General features: G+C 40.9%; 4 protein-coding genes across 6 annotated transcripts in view; 2 read left to right on the top strand and 2 right to left on the bottom strand.

The window, feature by feature from the left end:
* The first annotated feature begins 843 nt into the window (after positions 1 to 843).
* LOC143446914 (uncharacterized) lies at positions 844 to 3,178 on the top strand. 2 transcript variants are annotated; one of them, XM_076946771.1, is made up of 5 exons: positions 844 to 998; positions 1,082 to 1,348; positions 2,339 to 2,483; positions 2,638 to 2,747; positions 2,843 to 3,178. In XM_076946771.1, the coding sequence occupies exons 2-5, from the start codon at positions 1,091 to 1,093 to the stop codon at positions 3,176 to 3,178; spliced, it is 849 nt and encodes a 282-aa protein (XP_076802886.1). In that variant the 5' UTR covers positions 844 to 998; positions 1,082 to 1,090. The 2 variants fall into 2 exon arrangements, with proteins under 2 accessions (XP_076802886.1, XP_076802885.1); XM_076946770.1 differs by having other exon boundaries at positions 844 to 1,348.
* LOC143446913 (uncharacterized) lies at positions 2,842 to 10,235 on the bottom strand. The gene is made up of 14 exons (XM_076946769.1): positions 9,823 to 10,235; positions 8,691 to 8,917; positions 7,529 to 7,659; positions 7,122 to 7,257; positions 6,895 to 7,014; positions 6,562 to 6,767; positions 6,137 to 6,361; positions 5,913 to 5,997; positions 5,518 to 5,689; positions 5,278 to 5,364; positions 5,041 to 5,132; positions 4,690 to 4,938; positions 4,393 to 4,562; positions 2,842 to 4,177 (listed from the first exon to the last, which is right to left on the bottom strand). Exons 1-14 carry the CDS (start codon positions 9,875 to 9,877, stop codon positions 3,874 to 3,876), a joined length of 2,259 nt encoding a protein of 752 aa, XP_076802884.1. The 5' UTR covers positions 9,878 to 10,235; the 3' UTR covers positions 2,842 to 3,873.
* Positions 10,236 to 10,636: 401 nt separating this feature from the next.
* Positions 10,637 to 12,898, top strand: LOC143444869 (glycerophosphoinositol inositolphosphodiesterase GDPD2-like). The gene has a single exon (XM_076943655.1). The coding sequence runs from the start codon at positions 11,216 to 11,218 to the stop codon at positions 12,785 to 12,787; it is 1,572 nt and encodes a 523-aa protein (XP_076799770.1). The 5' UTR covers positions 10,637 to 11,215; the 3' UTR covers positions 12,788 to 12,898.
* The window catches only part of LOC143444868 (uncharacterized), a 27,139-nt gene continuing 21,068 nt past the window's right edge, over positions 12,894 to 18,964 (bottom strand). For both annotated transcript variants that reach the window (XM_076943654.1, XM_076943653.1), the window contains 10 exons: positions 16,924 to 17,030; positions 16,204 to 16,395; positions 15,495 to 15,875; positions 15,231 to 15,410; positions 14,899 to 15,093; positions 14,581 to 14,748; positions 14,265 to 14,393; positions 13,831 to 14,081; positions 13,632 to 13,726; positions 12,894 to 13,535 (listed from right to left, as the gene is read on the bottom strand). In XM_076943654.1, the coding sequence (XP_076799769.1) occupies positions 13,354 to 13,535; positions 13,632 to 13,726; positions 13,831 to 14,081; positions 14,265 to 14,393; positions 14,581 to 14,748; positions 14,899 to 15,093; positions 15,231 to 15,410; positions 15,495 to 15,875; positions 16,204 to 16,395; positions 16,924 to 17,030 (1,880 nt within the window). In that variant the 3' untranslated portion in view covers positions 12,894 to 13,353. The remainder of the gene's footprint in view (positions 13,536 to 13,631; positions 13,727 to 13,830; positions 14,082 to 14,264; positions 14,394 to 14,580; positions 14,749 to 14,898; positions 15,094 to 15,230; positions 15,411 to 15,494; positions 15,876 to 16,203; positions 16,396 to 16,923; positions 17,031 to 18,964) is intronic.

The following is an 18,964-nucleotide window of genomic DNA, read 5'->3' as shown; positions in this document are numbered from 1 at the left end:
GTAAACCTAAATTTAGCGCCGTTAATACCATCATCAAGTTTTTTTACTTAACTTGTGCAGCTTTAATAATTATCACCTAAAAAGTGTCCTTTCTTTGCTCATGCATGCAATTCAGCTCTCAGGCCAGTGTCCCATCTACACCAGCGAGGACGAGTAGCTTATATATTAAATGAGTTGTAACGAAAAGTGGGTATATGGCACCTGAACTTGAGAGTTTGGCCCACTTCGCTACAATAATTACTTGTTGAAATGTTTATTGCGGGTGATGATATATGAGTCTCATGAGGTCGTCGTTTGCTTTTCTCACCCTCAGATTTAATTGTTTATCTTGACGGCTTATTGTCTTGTGAAGATGACGATAAAGTTGTCTATCTTGACACCGAACTTCTTCAAGTTGAATTCAATAATGGTTTGACAGGAATGACAACAACTGTATCTAGGCCTATTGATTATATTGAAGTTTCTTCCAACAAATACAGTTAGACAAAATTTTGGGACAGCAACAGCATAAAGACGTCCATGTTACAGGGATAATTATCTTAGTAGACTGTATGCATTGAACAACTGTTTATAATAAACGTAGGATAGGCAGGCACGACATTTATGTCACGACTTAAAACGGAAAATAGGAAGTTATCGCTATGCAATGTTATCTATCATTAACGTCACGTTTCGTAAAGCAGACGTCTGAAAATAAGAATTCTATATAGTATTGTATCGATTTGTATATTATAATATCCCTTTATCATCACTGAGTTAGTAATAACCGATTTTTATGACCGTTTTAGTGTTTTTTTTTCATTTCCACGAATCTCTGAAGCACTGGCATATTTAGGGGAGGTACACTGGGTCGTGTCCCCCTTCATAAACTCGGCTGTTTATGGCCACAGGCGTTTTTGCTTCTTGTCTGCTATCAAACTTGCTGCACGCTTGGTTGAGCAAGGCTGAAATGCAAACAAAGTCGGTCACCGCACAGCAGACTACTAACGTGGTAATAGGTAAGCTAGTTGTTAGCATTTAGCAACTTGTTTCGCAATACTACGAGCGTATTAACAGTGCGTGCGTCTTAACCCCTTCGTAGCTCACAACAATGAAAGTTATCGTAGCCGGATATGCAAAGACTGGGACTAAATCCATGGTCGTAGCTTTATCTGAGTTGGGTTTCAATGTTTATGATTATCTTGATCACTACTGGTATCATGGCGATAAGTGGACCAAGATACTTTCCCCCGGCAGTGGTGGAGATATTGAAGATTTCAAAGAGATGTATGAGTCAGTGGATGCTATAACTGATGGTCCACCATACTTGTTTTGGGAAGAGATATTACAAGCTTTCCCGGACGCTAAAGTGAGCTTTGTTCAGTACAAGTAATAGGCAAGCAAGCGGCTGAAACATAAATGATGGTTTAGTTACGTCATGGTTGACTTTGTGTACATTCTTGGACAATAGACTAACCAGGTTTGTGTAGGTCCAAGTTAAGTATATTTTAATTAAGTATAGGATGGAATCATATGAGTATGTTGCCATTTACAGGCTGCAATGAACAAAATTTAACTCAGAAAGATGTGTTTGTTATAGCTATTTGCTGATTAAAAAAAACGTACAAACCTGTAATGGATGGTTGTATATGGTACTTGAACTTGACAGGTTCAACCACTTAATTACAATGTTTGCTTGTCGAATTGTTTATTGCGGGTGATGATATGTGAGTCTCATAAGGTCGTTGTCTGGTTTTTCAAACTCGGACTTAATTGTTTATCTTCACGGATTACTGTCTTATAAAGCTGACAACAAAGTTGTCTAACTTGATACTGAACTTCTTCAAATTGAATTCAATAGTAGTTTCACAGCAATTACAACTGTATAATAAACTGATTATATTGAAGCTTCTTTGAACGATTACATTTAGACAGAACATTGGCACAGCAACAGCATAAAGACGTTCATTCTACAGCGTTCATGTTATTAGACTTTATGCTTTTTGACAACTGCTTAATATTACTGATACAAATAATAAAAAATATTAAAGAAACTTATACTGGAAACTGAACGCATACAAGAAAGGCAAGCGCGACATTTACGTAACAACTTTAAAACAATAAACACGAAGTAATGAATAGGCGATGCAATGTTCAATCACGTACAAAAACAATGAGCAGGAAATAGGATGTCATTTGACACACAATGCTTTAGCTTCTTTGAGCAGATTTGCAAAACCTGAAGCTCGTCAGAATTTTTATATCCCGTTTCATAAAGGCAATTTCCGTAAACAAAACTCTATACTTTATTCCCAATATATATTTTAATATCTCCTTATCATCACAAACTTATACAAAGGTCATTTTGACAACAAGGAATGAAGAAAAATGGTACAAGAGCTACTGCGGCCAATATAAAGTCGTTAATGAAAATTTCACTTACAAGTTCATGCAACTAGTGTCACCAACTGGATGGAATTACTTCAAATATTTCAACTATTTTGGTAGGCTGTAGAGTTGAGTAGTAACCTAGGCTAACGTTTTCCTAATTATACTCCTGCCTTTATTGTTATGTAGCCTATAACGGCTTGGTGATCCGAGTGATGAGATTTATGGTGAGATTAAAGGGTGAATATTGAACCAAAATTTATATTGCAGTTATGAGTCGCTTCGGACTTGAAATGAAACATCCATTCGACTTTTCATTTGTAAATAATGAAATGGTTTTGAAAAAAGCATTCAGACAGCACACCCAATATTGCTTACAGGTACATTTACATTTGTGTTTTCCTCTTTATCTTTTGACATTTAAAAGCGTAAGCACCTTACAGTTTCGTAATGTATTTTTTAATTTAACTTTCAGAATTGTCCTCCTGATAAACTACTGGTCTACGATGTCCGTCAAGGATGGGCGCCTTTGTGTGAGTTCCTAGGAAAGGAAATTCCAGACAAGCCCTTCCCTCATGAAAATGTTGCTGGAAACATTGTTGACAAACTCATGGCAACTCATCCTGCAGCAATCCGAATACAACGAGAGATGAAATTTACAATTACCATTCTCTCACTTGGCCTACTTTTTGGTGTCTGCAAACTGTACAAGGCCAACCAAGGGGCGACGTTTAGGAAGATGTGCTCACAGCTGTGGGATTTCATCGGCGTTAAATTATTTTCACGCTTGTCGTCTCGATCTTCTCCATAATAAACTACTAGTCTATGTTTTATAATAACTTTCGAAAGACATTCAAGCAGACATATTCCATGAAATCGATTAATATAGAATTGAGCAGTAATTTTATATGATCAATGAGTTGAAACTAAAAAGTACTACTGTCCGTTAACAAAACTCTCGTCGTTGTGGCGTAGTAACTGTAACGATAATGGCTCAAGAATTAGACAATCTTAGCAGTTTCAAGATTCTTATTTTGAAACACCCGAAACGCCGCGACACTGGCATCAACTGATCTTCGGGAAAATAACAGAATTAGTTAAACAGCGAAATCGGAACAAAAATTAGACTATGGTCCACAGTTACTAACACAACATTCAGGAGCTTATAACTTTCCACCCTTGGCCATATTGATTGTCACGTAGCACTACACAATATACAAATCACAAAGTAAAGAAACGTAGTTGTACCTTGCGTGTAGACTGTAGAATATATCTGTTGTGAAAAACACAAAGAGAAAAAGAAGCGCATTTGCGGAAGAAAGTGACAATAACAAAATAAAAGTCATGAAACAAAAGCACGCCCTAGAAGTGACAAAATCAGAAGGTAAAATCTGTGCAAGTTAGTTTGACTTTTTATACAAAAAAACATAGGTTTGTCACCTGCTCGATCAAGTTCAAGATCTTTCACTTATCGCAGGGAACTTGAGAGAAAATGTCACAGAAAACTTACTTAGTGCATCCATGCAACTCCATTCTCAGCGCGATGCGTCGTTTCCATTTGCGCGGATGAATACGTAAATATCGCGCGTTTATGACTGGTTTCAATTTCCGCTTCACGGCTCGTTTTCCGTTCTTGTTTCCTCGAATCTCGGAAGCCGTCTTCCTGAGAGGTTTTGCGGGGATGTGCCAATTCCAGTTCCTCCCATCGTTGCTATATGACATCATAAAGGAACGGATGAATCCTTGCTTACGTACGCCTTGGAGGGATATGGCGGTCACTCTGCTTCTCTCGCCCAAATCAACTTGAAACCTGGAAAAGAAGAATTGTTTGTTCAACTCCGAGGGATTTGAACTTTCAACTCTCTGTGCATGAACCTTAAACAAATACAAGAATTTTAAAAGAGCGTACGTTTGGTTTTTGAGTGGTAATGATGAAATTTTATTTCATCCAACGCGCTGGAATAACTTTTTAAATGACGTTTTACGCTTCATAGCCGATATGATCGCATAATCCACTGAGCTCACCATAAATTTCTGTTGTGTTTTTTCTTGTCTTTCTTTGGAATCCAGGCAGATTTGCTGTTCAGTAAAGCCCACACGCTGTCATCCGGTCGTTCGCAAAGTTCCAAGGCAGACTCCGAGAAGCGGCAAGTGGCGACAATATTCACCGAACGAACTCCATTTCTCAATGAACTCTGAAAGAACTCAGTAAATAAGCGGGTGACCCAATAAACATCTCATATTGAATCAATAGGTGTTTTCTGCCCGGTCATCAAAAGGAAAATCTTAGTCGTACCGTCCTTGAAGGAAAAATGATTGTACCTTCATCAGTGGTTTCTGGCATCTTTTTACTTTTACTCTTTGCTTTCTATTTTGATGATGAACACTGGTTTGAGTGGTGACTGGGTATGAAGTGGACGAGGTTGGAAAGAAAGTTCCAGCAATGTGTGCTAAAGTTGACGTCATCGGTCTGCTGGTAGTTGATGTGGTGGTGATGGCGTGGCTTTTCGTTGAAGGGGGGCAAGTGCTTGAAGTCCATTCTTCCACGACACGCCACACCGTATCAACAACCTTGACGCCACAAAAATTATGTAAACTGTTTGTTGTTTGCACAGAATATAGTTTTTTGTAACCTTTTTTAAACAAGATTACTGGCAACCTTGACGTCATTACCTTGGCAACAAACTTGATTCTGTCGTCACTCAAGTGATTTCTATTGTCACAACCTTTATTGTGACATCTTCTCATATAACCTCGCAACGAACCTATGGAAAGCAAGCAAAGGTTATTGCTTTACAAGGCGCACCACAGCAACACGACATGCACAATTATGCGCAAGGTGCCGTCTTAAGACAAAGTGCTTCTGTCAAGGCTAATTGGAACCAATTGGCAGTGGCCAAGTTCGTTCACCTGTGTCTGTCAATGTTATACAGGGCAGAGGCGTTCGTAGTTTTGAGAAAGGTTTGCAATCGTCCTCGTCAAAAATATTCTGGGCGTCTTGAATAAAACCGTTAAAATGTTTAGTTACTTTTTGTTGAGCTCATTCATCTCATTCAGCTACTTACATCAACTACTTTCCCACAAGCCTATACTTTGTATGGACAAATTTTGACAAAATAGAAATTATTATAAAGATGATTCACATCTAACCATCGGGTGGAATCTCTTGCTGAATAATCGCTGGCTTAAAAGAAGTACTGACGTCATAATCTTTCCATTCCTGACGTAACGTATCGACAATTGTTGAAGCTTGTCCAGGATCAGACGGAAGTTGCTTGTAACTGGCAAGGATCCAGTCGCCAACATTATGCTTCATGTTCACCTGGAAGAGATCGGTGGAATTTTATGAATGTTTCCTGATCAATCGATTATAATTTGTTCATTTGCTGTTGGTTACGGTGATTACTGCCAGTGTGTAAGCTACACATATTAAGTATAAGTACTTCACATAATCGGATTTTTTAAAGATTAAAATAATTTCGGGATTTTACCATCCATAGAAGTCACTGTGTAACTGCAGCTTTGACCAAAAATAAATTTTCTACCTGGTTTTCAAAGCGACGAAAGTGACGGTTGGAAACACGTCCGGTGATAAAATCTCGGAAGTTAGGGAGAAGTTGAGTTCCAGGGCTACCAAACAAGGACAAGCATAAACCTTTACTGCTACACAACTGTAGTGAAACGCATATAGGGAAATAATAAAATCATAACAGGCGTGCCTAACCTGTCAATCAAGGAAAAGATAAATAGTATCAAAAACATGACCTACTTCGGGTCATAATTAAGAATGGATTGCAGGTTAATGGCGGCCTTTAGTCTTGATCCAGTACGCCGAAGATGTGGAAGCAAATAGCCGCATACGAAGTGTGCGGATCCCGCCATTCCTTGGAAGTTGTCCCCGATGATGCAATTTGTGTATCCGCTGTTTGCCAACCCGTCCCAAAAGCTTCCAAATTCTTTGAAGTCGGTGCCCACAATGATCACTGAGTGATTTCTTAAAATAAAATGCTTTAAAAAATCAAAAAGTGAATATTAATGGAAAAAGGAAATTTTTCAATTTATGATTTAATTATTAAAAATTATATTGAAATAATTCAAGCATGTTAAATGATTTTCAGTAATCTCAGTCTTCAAAACTTTATAACAACAAGTCATGTGCAATTTAAACAGGTTCCAATACGATGTCGTCGGCACCTTTCACATTCCGGGTCTCGCGTAAGAAGCCGAGTAATCTCAAGCAGGGCAACGACCCCCGACCCGTTGTCATCAACCCCGTTGGAACCATCGGGGTGGGTGTCGTAGTGCGCGATCAACACGACTATCTCGTCGTCTAAGGTGTTGTAGTGGCGGCCTCGTACTGTTGCTATGACGTTGTAACCTTTTATCACGGTCTTAATGTACTGAAAGCAAAAAGAAAAAAATTTACAACAGAAAAGAAACTGGACGTAGGTGTTTGACACTTTTTGTTGCACAGACAACAGGATAACTTTTGAAGGCAGAAGCAACCGGTGACAACGTCGCACTCACCGATCTGTAGTTGAGCGGCGCTTCGTCCTCTTGCACGATTTCGCTGACTCTGAACTCCTGCAATTCTGTTCTTATCCCGAACTCAAGAAACAACATATCCATGAAACGTCGCGCTCTCACCTGTGATGTCATAATGATATAAGTCATTATAGGATCATTGCTCATTGACCCAGGTCGAAGTTCAAAGTGTGCTCGTTTGTGACTTTCGTTAAATTACAAGTTTTCACCTTGTTTGAAGGGTTTCTGGCATGGTGGCGTGGCTTCACCATGGAGCCAGTCAACCACTTCTTGATGTTGGATTCACTCGGTCTGGCAATCGTCTCTGGTCCTTTCAGCACGTGGGTTGGTAGAACGCTGTTACATCTGGAATATATCATCGCTGTCAGCTGAAGCGTTTTGACTTAAACGGGTTACAGTTCGTTTCAAACTGTAGACATAATGCTGGAATGCATGCATTTTTTATAAAATGATTTTTATATAAAAAATAGATGTGCTTTTGGTTGACATTGTTTGACATAAAAATCTGCTGGTGAAAAAGTGCAATTGAAAAATTCCAACGCTACAAATACATTGTTATTTTGACCATACAGCTGTGTTTTAAAAATACAATAAGTTTATGCAGAAATCTATATACCTGTCGCCTTTGCAACAATATTTGCAGAGGATGGTGTCTTGGTCTGTTCGGTAACAACCAGGAGAGCAGTCTGGTTCACATTTCCGCGTGTAATCAATTAAACCAATGGTGGTGTGGTTCAACACAGTGGTCTGCATAAAAATGCATGGACATTATTGCTATAGATGTAGTTCAGATAAAAGTTATATTTCGCTTACAACTGAGAACCGATCGCGATGTCTGAGACAACATGTTGCCAATTCTCGATCTGGTATGAGCAACTTTAAGTGGGTCGATTGCATCATTTGCAGGATCACGTCAATTGACCGTGAACAAATTCACCGGCGACAATTGGACGTGGTCAACTGACCGGCAACAAATTGGCCGGCGACACAAATCAACCGCTACGCATTTTATTTTTATTTTTTACGAAAATTAGCATTGTTGATTATTCAAATTATATGATTTAAGTGATAATATGATTTAAGGTCAGTTGGTTCTAGGTAAATTTACGTCACGGTCAGTTGTCCCCCGGTCAGTTGTCCCCGATGAGTTTGTTCGCGGTCAATTTCCCACGGTTAATTGTCGTGGAACCATCATTTGCAGTCCGAGTAGATGAAAACTAAATGATTTTATGTGGCCGCATAACGTTCAAAAACTCTTCGAAAATTATCGATAAAGCCTAAACATTTGTCAATACCTTAAGCCATACATGCAAAATTTTTGTTGTATATAAACAATGTATGTCAGAAATACAAAGGATATTATAAACCTATTTAACTTTTTCGATGCTATGAGGTTGTTTCACCAAAGCTTGGCCCGGAAGCGCCAACTTACAAACAGGTATAAGCATAGAAATAACTGTGTTTTATTGATGAAAAGTAACTTATTTTCCAACATTCAAATTGATGATGTACTGATGTAATAAGGTAATGATTGTAATGTAATAATTCCAACATTCAAACTTCAGTTAATTCCTTGGAAGTTGAGCCAATGTAGTTTTCGATAAATTTCAGGTAAAGCTGATACTTAACCGCTAAAACGTCCCGAGGCAAAATTATTTTGTTGAAATATTTCCAGAACTTTTAACAAGAATACAAGTAGCTAACACAGACACTTTAATGACATAGTTACCAGTACTTAAAGTTTTCTCACAAGTGCCATCACCATATACGCCACATACCGAGCACGCGCCAAAGCAGGATTGAACTGCGACAAATCTCGTGTCGTCGTCGTCGACGGTTTCCCAACACGATGACGTCACGGCGCTGATCGAAGTCCCATGGCAGACGAGGCAGGAACGGAAGAGCAAGTTTTCGATTTCCGCCCCGGTGTTTGGGGGCTTCCCCTGGCTCGATTGACCGTCGATGTTCGTCAAAAGGTCGTCCAAGAAAAGCGCATTAACGATACCTGTGACAAGACGAAAGGTTCAACTCATCCTCTGACTGACTCTCGGATAAACCTGAGATGAAAAATCTTAGGTTCGACCAAGCGTGACATTCCGGACCACAAAACACAAAGGCTTTCTTTTTGCCCTTGCACCACAGCGCTTGCAGCAGAAGTTTCTACGGGAACGATGACGTATGTAAAAGTCTTGGTGACGTCAGGCTTGCAATTATAAATGATGACGTCAATGTCATTTTTAGGTTTATGTCATCTTATGAGCTTAAATTCTTATATGTTTATGGAAGGGTACAAATCAAGAAATCACCAGTTTTTCTAGGGTGGCATTATTATTCCACAATTTGCCACTGTAGTCTATAGAAGCATTTCATGACTTTATAGCAGGGCTTCCCAAACTTTTTTGCTCGCGACCCCTTTCAAACTTCTGAAGTTTTCCGCGACCCTTCACGTTTAATTTGATTAGCAGCGCGAAATATACATTAGTCATTAGTGACATTTATTGAGATGCAAAGACTGAATTCAAGCAACCAGTACTCGGAGCCTATATACTTACTACTTTACACATATGTAGGCTACTGGAAACAAAAAAGCACACACATTTATTCTGTGTGATTGGTGCGACTGCTTTCTGCTACAAAGCAAGTCCAGCCGTGGCTCAATATATGTTAATGCTGGTCTCAAGGCGGTTTCAATGTTGATTAGGCTGGAACGATATTTTGTTTTGATTGTATTTTGTACTTCGTGTAAAATTGGTATGCGCTCTGCGACCCCTGAAGTTCGTTACGCGACCCCTTGCGGGGTCGCGACCCCCAGTTTGGGAAGCCCTGCTTTATAGGAACAATAACGCAAGTAATTTCACATTTCGTGTGACAATTAAGATGTTGGCAGACTGCTTTCTATTCTGTACTCACCTGAGCTTAGAAGACCGAAAACGACGAAAAAGCATAATTGAAAGGAGTGGCTCATTCCGTTAACTCAATTCTTTCACCGCTTTGTTTTCTTTTTAACTTTATTTATTACTGTCAGTCTCTCTCGTGAAAACAAAAGACTTCTAACCTCCAGTTTATCAATTCGACCCGACTGGTAATTGCAGTCTAAGTTTAACTTCAAATTTCAGTATCAAGTTGGTTACTTGACTGGTCACGCTCTACCGGCGACGTGGTATTTTACGTCACGGCTGAAGAAAAGTAAATCCAGTAACTTTATGTCGGGAGTTTGAAACCAGTTTTATTGAGCAAGAAATATTTGCTCAGCTTGGAAAAGGTCTCAAACCTGGCCAAACGATTTCGTTTCAAACGAATAAAAAAGTGCAAAACCATCAAATAAAGCCAATAGCGCCACTGGACTTTAATTTGAGCAATATTTAACTAATTACATTTCTTCAAACGATATTTTTGCTCGGGGCGGCCTTCTACAAACCATCGCAATGTACTTGCGTGAATATCGATGTTTGATGTCTACGCAAAGTCATTTTTGTGGCACAGCAGTATCATGACGCCGAGGCTAGTGAGATTTGTATGAAGCGAATTGCTTCACAAAATTTGTTTTTATTTTTTTGTCACCATAGTAACCTGCTTATACAGGTCATGCAGACAGGTTTATGACGCGGATAGGGGCCAAACCACGCACTGTCACGTTTTTCAAGTTATGACGCGTTTACTATTCCGGAAATGTACACTGTTTTTACGTCACGTCGAGCTGATGATTTGTGATATGACCGGGCAAAATTGGCCGAGCGAAGCATGAAGCAAGAAAAAGATTTTATTTGCTTCGGCGATTACCGAATTTTTAAACAAGCCAGCTTCAGTATTTCCCGGCGGGGGTGTGACCACTAAAGTGGTGTAGATTTTCATAATAATAGGACAGGTTTGCTACAATTGAATGACGTACAAGGAGAAAATTGGTCTTAATGAGGCCGAAATTGGAACTATACGCTCGGCGTATTTCTTCGTGGCAATGTTTAAATCATTGCAACAATGTAGTAAAAAATAACAGAAACCGATTTATAATGTGTGCATTATACCCGGTGTAAAAGACGTGTAAAGCCGTAAATGAGTTAAACAGCTGAGTTTAGCTTCAAATTAATGATTAACTAAAAACGCTCTACTTTAAGTTGACAGGATGAACTACTTCTGTGATTCTATAGCGCAAAAGTGAGCCAGTAACTATTGGTTGCATGACACATGAGTTTTTTAAAAGTGTACGCAAAAACTCATGTTAACAATAAATGTGTTAACAATAAATCTGTTTAATTTTCTGGAAATTAAAGTCGACAGTTGTTAAAAATAAATCCAGAGACGAGCCATGAAGTGCAAGTCGTGTTGTTCACTGTATTCGTGTAAGAAGCAAGGAACAGTCAACGTGGAAGAAGAGGGCACTTCGAAATGTGAAAAAGGAATCTTTGTTTTCGTTGTTGTTGTCTCCTTTGCTGCCATTATTTGGTTGTACTGCTGGAGCATCGCAAGCAACGACTCGGACAACGTCAACTTTTTTCTGTTTCAACAGCTTAAAAGCTGGTTTAATTGGTACATACTGCTGTTAACCATTTCCGTTATAATAGCTGCTTATATGCTCTTACTGATGGTTTCTGCGTTGGTTGATTGCGTCATGGACAGAGCCTTGGTTCTGTTCTGTTGCCATAAAGTGTTCGTTGTTGTTTGTCTTATCATCATAGTGATGGGTTTCATACTTTTAAACATGTTTTACCCCGAAGAGTGGTTGGCAATTAACGCTTCGTTTGAAATGACTGGTCTTTTTATGCAAATCAGCGCAATGGTTGTGATGGTTTTCACAGCCTGGTACCTCGCTTTGGTCTTACGGAAAATTAGCAAACCTTGTTATAAGGTGTCTATCTACCTCGTCTATTCCATTGTATTCCTTTTTATTTTCACCATTCCAACTTGGTGGTTTTCATCGTGTGTGACGTCAGATCTGCGAACAAAACCACTTTTGATCGGTCACAGGGGGGCGCCAACAGTCGCTCCAGAGAATACTCTGATGAGTTTCGAAATAGCGGCATCTTGCGGAGCTTACGGATTTGAATCGGATATCCGGTTTTCGTCCGACGGAGTGCCGTTTGTCATGCACGATGATGACTTATTAAGGGCGACAGATGTGGCGGATAAATTTCCGCAGCGGAAAAACGACCGAGCGGAGACGTTCTCCTGGGCAGAACTTCAACTGTTGAACGCAGGAGAATGGTTTCTGAGGACGGATCCTTTTCTAACCGGGAGGTTCCTCAATGATGAGGACAAAGCGAATATCACTAACCAAAAGATCCCATCCCTGCTAGAGTTCGCGCTCTTAACATCAAGACATGACATGATGATGATGTTTGACGTGTATCCACCCCCTCGCAACCACACAAACCACCTGGACTATTTCAATGTAATTATCGAAATCTTACTAAAGTCCGGGATTCCTCAGAAAAACGTTTTCTGGCTCTACGGAAAAACAGATTTGGCTCCAAACTTTACTCTGGTATCGCCGGATCCGAACGAGTCCGGAATCGGTTTGTTGAACCTGCTATTCAGCACAGTGACGTCAAAAATCGTGGAAAGCAATGCCTCCGTCATTTCGTACACGATCAACGAAGAATGGGCATTTTCGCGGGCCTGGTGTCAGGGGGTGTGGGCTGTAACCACCGATTATTGCTCCACATTTGCTAAGATGACGAAACCGTCCTGGACTCTTTCAAGGCCTGAGTTCCTAGCCACGTGGATCACCATAGACATCGTATGTTTGCTGGCTGTGCTTGTGATTTTTATTTATTTCCACAAGAAGCCGACAGGAGTGGACACGGCGGTGGAAGTCTTCCCGAGCACCTTCACCATCGACACGGTGGCCGCCTCCGTCGTACAACTAAATGACCTCTGATGACCTCAACTTGCATTGAACTATATTTGCATTTATTGTTGCCATTGTTACCCAACACAATTATCTTTTTAATATAATTCTGACGTCATTACTAGGTATTTGAATATTTGATTCTGATAGTTTATTATGAACAAGATAAGGGAAGGGGTGGTCAAGAAATATCGCATTGCACGTGCAGAAAATACAAATATGACATCACAATCATTAAAAAGAGAAAGAAATAAAATAAGACGTCACGATCGCTGACGTCATGCGAAAAACACAGTGAAAGAAACAAAGCAGGTTTGTCATGATTACGTAATTAGGAAAAAATACGTAGGTGCGTTCAATGCAAACTGTGCAGTCGAAAATAAAAAGCCTAGATCATGTCCAACAGTTAGAGGACAAATGTCACCGCTTGAAACCTGCTCGGTGTCTGCCGATGTCGAAAAAAAAATAATTCCCAGTGAGAAAAGCCGACACTTTCGTGTGCAAATGGCGACAGTTTACAACCGTTCTTTGCAAAACGATTGTTTAAATAATTGCAATCGTCTTCGCATAAGAGCGTCCATGTTTCATTTGAAAAACTAGAACGCAAGGCCGCTTTCCCGGACGGCTTGGCGGCGAAACGGTGTCAATTTTCCGGCGACGTTGCTAAAAAAGCTCCCGCTTTTCTCGCCGGAGCTGACACCTTTGTGCTTGGATTGATTTAATTCTTGTGCCATTTTCATGCGGTAACGATAAGAGGGCGCTCTGCTCATGCTCGTTTCTAAAGATAAAAAAAACAATTTTATCGATCCGCATGTGGGCGTACGCGAACCAGGCGTGGGCAGCAACATCACAGGCAGCAATAATCGTCTCTTACCTTTCGGTTTTCTTGGACTAACCAACAAGTTAGCGAGGGCGCCTTTCAGCAAACTATCGTGGACAAGGCTCAAGTCGTCGTTACGAGTCAGGGACCTGCAGTAAATGAAAATAAAAGACATCACTTTCCATTCTAAAACAGTCTTCTTGCCAATAAACGTTTCTAAAAATTGTTGCGCAATTGTTACGTCATAACTCACATCTCTCTTTCGAACGCGAAGGCCTTCATCCAGCGCGCCATGTCCTCCTCGCTCTTGCACAGCATCACCGTCTTCTCTCCGGACTCCCGGTCGTTGATCTTCCATCCATGCTGCCCGCTCTGGCTACTGGTCGACGTCCACTCGCCCGATGACGACGAGACGCGCGGGGATTCCCCTTCAAGCGGGTTGACGTCACAGCGGTCGAGATCGATCCTGGTCTTGTAGTAAAAGAGATCCCGTCGAAGAAGATCCTGGAAGCGGGAAAAGAAGCGGAGTTGGATGGTTTCGTGGAAGCTAACAAAGCAGTTTCGCGAAAACGCTCACTGCTGTATGTGAGTTGCTTGATAAGACCAATACTTGCCGATGGGCATCGACAACTGGTCGATTTTGATCGCTTTAAGATGTTCAAGTAGACGATTTTATTGTCCTCTTACCTTCTTGCAAAGGATCATCTGATGATCGAAGAGGAAGGCCATCCTTATCTTGGACTTTTTGCTCTTCGATACCGAGTAAACATCCCCGGAGTGGACGAGCTCACTGCTCCGGACAAGGACATCATCGCCCTAAGATCGGAGGAAAGAAGATCAAATTTTGGTTTGATGAAGTTGCAAATTTTCATCGCAACAGGAACATCACAATTGAACTATCACATTACGATTGAACTATCACATCACAAAGAACAGATTTAATGCAGATTATTTGCACAAGAAAGTATCAAAGTTGGAAGCATCGTTACAAAATGTCACGAACCTGCCAGTTAACGATTGTGGACTGCCAGAGTGATATCTTCTTTATGTTTTCCATTCTCCTCTTCCTCTCATTAATCATCCTCGCCACCCCCTTCATCGTATCAAGAGCGGATTTGACCGGTTCGTAATCAGGATGTTCAGGGTTCGTGTATTTCAGTAATTCGGCCAACTGGAAAAATTAAAAAATTGTTAAAAATCATCGTTGGAAAATCTTTTATCTCTTTAGACTTAACCTTTGTGACGCCAATATACGTCACAGAAAATCAACTGACTACTTGAGCTCAAAACAAGTCCGAGTCCTCTCGTTTTCATCTCTCACCTGAAGTGGATACTTGCAGATCTTCTGCACTGGAGTGAGGAGGAATCCATCCAGAGATATGTCAATCATCTTCTGAAGGAGCCTACAAGCCTCCAGGAAGTGCATGTACTTCTTCCCAGAGAGCATCTCTGAGAGGAGTGAGAGCGCTTGTGGATGATTGTTGCAATATTCTGAGTATATTGCGAAACCCGATTTCTATGAAACAGTTTACAATGCTGAAATAAACATTCTAACAACGCGGAAAGCGCGCAAAGAATTCTAGTTATAATGACGTCAAGAATTCCTTCATTAAAATCGCGCTTGCATAAAAAGACTCAAAAGGGCGGACTCACGTGATTGAGAAAAACTTCTCCGAGATGAGTTGAATGGACGGCGGATCGATCTACTGCAGCTTCTAATTCCGCGGCGAATTTTATCTGAAAGTGAAAAATGTCTTCGATGTTCCCGAATAGAGTCGAGATCTGTTGGTCGGTGAACATATCCGGTCTCTTGCGACATCTAGTCAAGTAACCCTGGTGACGAAAACAACAAATTTGCGACTTGAACCCGTCAGAGTGTTCTTTGTGCTGGTGGAAGCAGCAAACACTGGCACTAACCTCAATGACATCTTTCAAGTGGCCGACAAAGACCTTTTCTGAGTTAACAATCTCATTTATGACGTTTTTCCTTATTCGGTCACGTGCATGGAGGCTTTTGCGGCTGTTGAATGAAGCTGGAGAACTTATCACTATTTCAGGATGCTCCTGGGAATCAGGGGCGTTTGCGCAGCGATCGGCCGAATTTGAGGTGACCGTTTTCCGGCATTTTTCGCAAGACATCTCCGAGGTCTCGACGGGATCGGGGCACTGGCAACATTCGTCCCCGAAGCACGTGACTCGGTTAAACTCATGAGAACTGATTGATTGGTTGTCGTCATCATTACGAGCACTGATTACTTCGCCGCTATCCGAATCATCGCGATGTTGGTTTACCAGGATCTGACGTCACAAAAAGAAAAATGTTTATTACGTAGCCTAATCATAATTATAGCCTACTTAGAATCTAATAAAAAATGCTTAGCAAAAGATCCATTAAAATCAAGTCAATTAATTGACATCTTAATGGGAGAAATGAACGTCATGTTGAGAAAATCCCACTGCTAATTACCGGAAACATCATGACAGGAAATGGCAATATTTAGTGCGACAATCTTCATGTTTACATGAGAAATATCTCGCAGGATAAAAAACTTAATACACTGAAGTTCTATTTATGACGTGTGAATGGAAGGTCCAAGTTTTCAAGGAAAGCTTATTTTTCACTCACCCTGACAAAAGTGGCGGGAAACCACCCTTCCTTGGAATCCAATTCACCCCACCACCAATCAGCGTTCGACAAATCAATGACGCGTATGACGTCACCGACCTTGAAGCCGAGTTCTTCGGTATCCATGGTGATATGGTCCCACAATGCTTCGACGTAAACCCCATCGTCGTTGGGAAAATCCCCGTTTGACAACTGCAAGCAAAACAAACAAATAGTTAATTGTGACGTCAAGATTATCGAAAAATTTCCCAAATGCTTTAAACACATAAACGTGACAAGTGGAGAGTTAACAAGGCGTCAGTCCAGACCATAAGAAAATAACAAAGAGGTGGTTTGGTCAGCGCTCTGGTCATATAATTAGACGATATCGCGCGCGTGTTGAGAGCACCAACGCTTCGTCAGAACACAACAAAAAACGTGAAAAATCTTCTGGCACGATGTCAAAATCGTTCCCAAGAAATGCAACAATTTTCTTCTCATATTCTTTTATACTGTATGACAAGCACCACGTCGCGACGTCGGAGCGAACCTATTATGACGAACGCAAATAATACACGAACAATGTTGGAATGCATCCAATCATGCAGTTCCTTAGAAAAGAACGCTTCTTATAATAAGCTGCGTTTCCTTGCACCGCTGGCTCGACAGAGGGTCGTCTGATGTTGCAGCGACTGCATTAACTAGCCAGTCTACAACCGCGCATGTATGCTTGCTGCTTACCCTGGTTGCGTTTGATTGCAGAAATACATCTTCGTCTTCGATTTCTGCCGGTCGTAAGGTGGCGTTCTTTCTTGTCATGGTTCCATAGCCGGATTCGTTCGAGATACCTGAAAGCACAAACGAGTGGAGTTAATTGAATGTCCCTTGAAAACTAAGCTTCTCGATGCAAAGATTATCTTAATTAACCGGTTCTGGCAAGCTGCTGTAAGCCAACGCCAAATATTTGCGAATCCAGAAAATATAAAATTAAGCACTCGGATGTGACGTCAGCCAGGATAAAAAGTCGTGTTTGCTTGGCAGAAATGTTAGACGACTAAAAAAACAAGACTTCACAATCACGAAAACACAACCTGAGCCCGAAAAAATTGGCAAACTAAGCAAAAGTAGCAAACTTAATAGAACTGTGCTTCATTGAACTTTGTCCGCTAAAAAATTGTGCATTGGAACTGGAAAACTTACATCCGCTCGAAATAGACTTGGTCTTATGCTTTGGATGAATGTGGTTCCGCACGACTGGTTTTCGCGGCTCGTAAGCTTTTACTTCGAACACGTCATCATTATCACCATCATCCTCTTCGTCACTAATGACGTTTTCGTCGACGGTGTTGAAAGACTTAGCGCGATCGCGCCTGGGGTCAATCGTGCCAGACCGGTGTAAGTGTAACCTTTGACACTGGGGCGTGAACTGTGACGTAGATTTGACATCTTTCTTAACCTCGAAACTTCGCCGAGTGAAAAGGTCGCGAGAGATGAAGCAACCTCCCTTACGTGACCTCTTCAGGAAAGATGACCTCTTGGAGGACTTGGTCGTGTTTCCATGGTAACTGGAGTCGGCGCGCGACGGCGAGAGGAACTGTTTGCTCCTGGAGAAGATCTTCTTCCTCTTGACCCAGGATGAGAATATCGACTGGGATCTGGAAGATTCTTCCGCCTTTTCAACTTCCTCTTCTTCTACGCTAAGCAATTGTGACATCATAGATACGTAACTGAGATTAATCCAACTTAGCGTATTAAAATTGACGCAAGAATTTCATCTTTTCCTCAAATTTTTCTACAGATACAAATCCTGTTGCGAGCAAATTTGATCTGAGGTCATTAAAATTCAAGAAAATCCAAAATTCGCTTTTACTCGCTGCAACAATCTACAAGCTACAATCTATATACACGCACATGCCCTGTACATTGGACTTAGCTTGAACTCGCAACTGCCATATATCTTGAGACCTCGCTAAACGGAATCGCAAATTGCTTTGCAGAAGCAAACGCTGCGACTTATATGGGAGTAGAGAAGCCAATAGAGTGTTTGAGATTTACAGCCCCAGCTTCATGTCATATGAACCTCACTGACTTGCAAACTTCCAGCCGGCTAATTGCCAAGCGCGGCTCAAATAAAAGCACACAAATGCATTGTTGTTCGCTTCCACGGCGCAGTTCTATTGTTAGTCGCTGTGGGTTCCTTTACGTTGCTTGTTTGGCTTCGAACTGGACGCAACAAAGCGGTCGAACAATCAGACATCTTGCTTCGAGCTTTTTACGAAAAATTATCTGGGATAATCGAGCGCCGTGGGGCGCGGTTGACAAGCCACCGGTGATTAGTCTGATACGAAGCCTAATTATCAGAGTCTTTGTATTTATCTTTGTAAAGGCGGCAGATTGAGGTGTTGCGCAGTTTCAGGTCGTGTCAAAATTGAAAATGGATCACAGCAATCACCAACAGCGGCGGTTGATATTTATATAACAATTTGGGTCATGTAATACTGCTTCATCGCAATCTACTTAAAAGCTGCTATGTTGTTATAAACACTGCGAGCTCTTCAATCACAAAAAGCCATTTACTAGGCCAAACTCAACAAGAAAATGGCAAATGCAAAAGCATAAACCAAGGTCCGATGGAAGTATGTCATAAAATGTTCACTGTAGAGCATATATTAAAATAACAAGCGTGGCCGCGTGCATAACTCGCTGGTAAAAGAACAACATTTCAAATGCGTGCGTTCCAGCAATTAAATTCCGCAATCAATATTTAATTACGTTTCTAATG

This window comes from Clavelina lepadiformis, chromosome 2 (genome assembly GCF_947623445.1).
Source record: "Clavelina lepadiformis chromosome 2, kaClaLepa1.1, whole genome shotgun sequence".
In the NCBI taxonomy this organism is placed as follows: Eukaryota; Metazoa; Chordata; class Ascidiacea; order Aplousobranchia; family Clavelinidae; genus Clavelina; species Clavelina lepadiformis.
The sequence above is the reverse complement of the archived record's forward strand: the minus strand, read 5'-3'. Positions and strand labels throughout refer to the sequence as shown.

Coding starts and splice junctions, on each gene's coding strand:
- LOC143446914 (XM_076946771.1), top strand. CDS start 1,091: ATGAAAGTTATCGTAGCCGGATATGCAAAGACTGGGACTAAATCCATG. Junction 1,349..2,338: donor AAGCTTTCCCGGACGCTAAA/GTGAGCTTTGTT, acceptor ACTTATACAAAG/GTCATTTTGACAACAAGGAA. Junction 2,748..2,842: donor ACACCCAATATTGCTTACAG/GTACATTTACAT, acceptor TTTAACTTTCAG/AATTGTCCTCCTGATAAACT.
- LOC143446913 (XM_076946769.1), bottom strand. CDS start 9,877: ATGAGCCACTCCTTTCAATTATGCTTTTTCGTCGTTTTCGGTCTTCTA. Junction 6,768..6,894: donor CGCCGCTCAACTACAGATCG/GTGAGTGCGACG, acceptor TTTTGCTTTCAG/TACATTAAGACCGTGATAAA. Junction 4,939..5,040: donor GAATCAAGTTTGTTGCCAAG/GTAATGACGTCA, acceptor TGTGGCGTCAAG/GTTGTTGATACGGTGTGGCG.
- LOC143444869 (XM_076943655.1), top strand. CDS start 11,216: ATGAAGTGCAAGTCGTGTTGTTCACTGTATTCGTGTAAGAAGCAAGGA.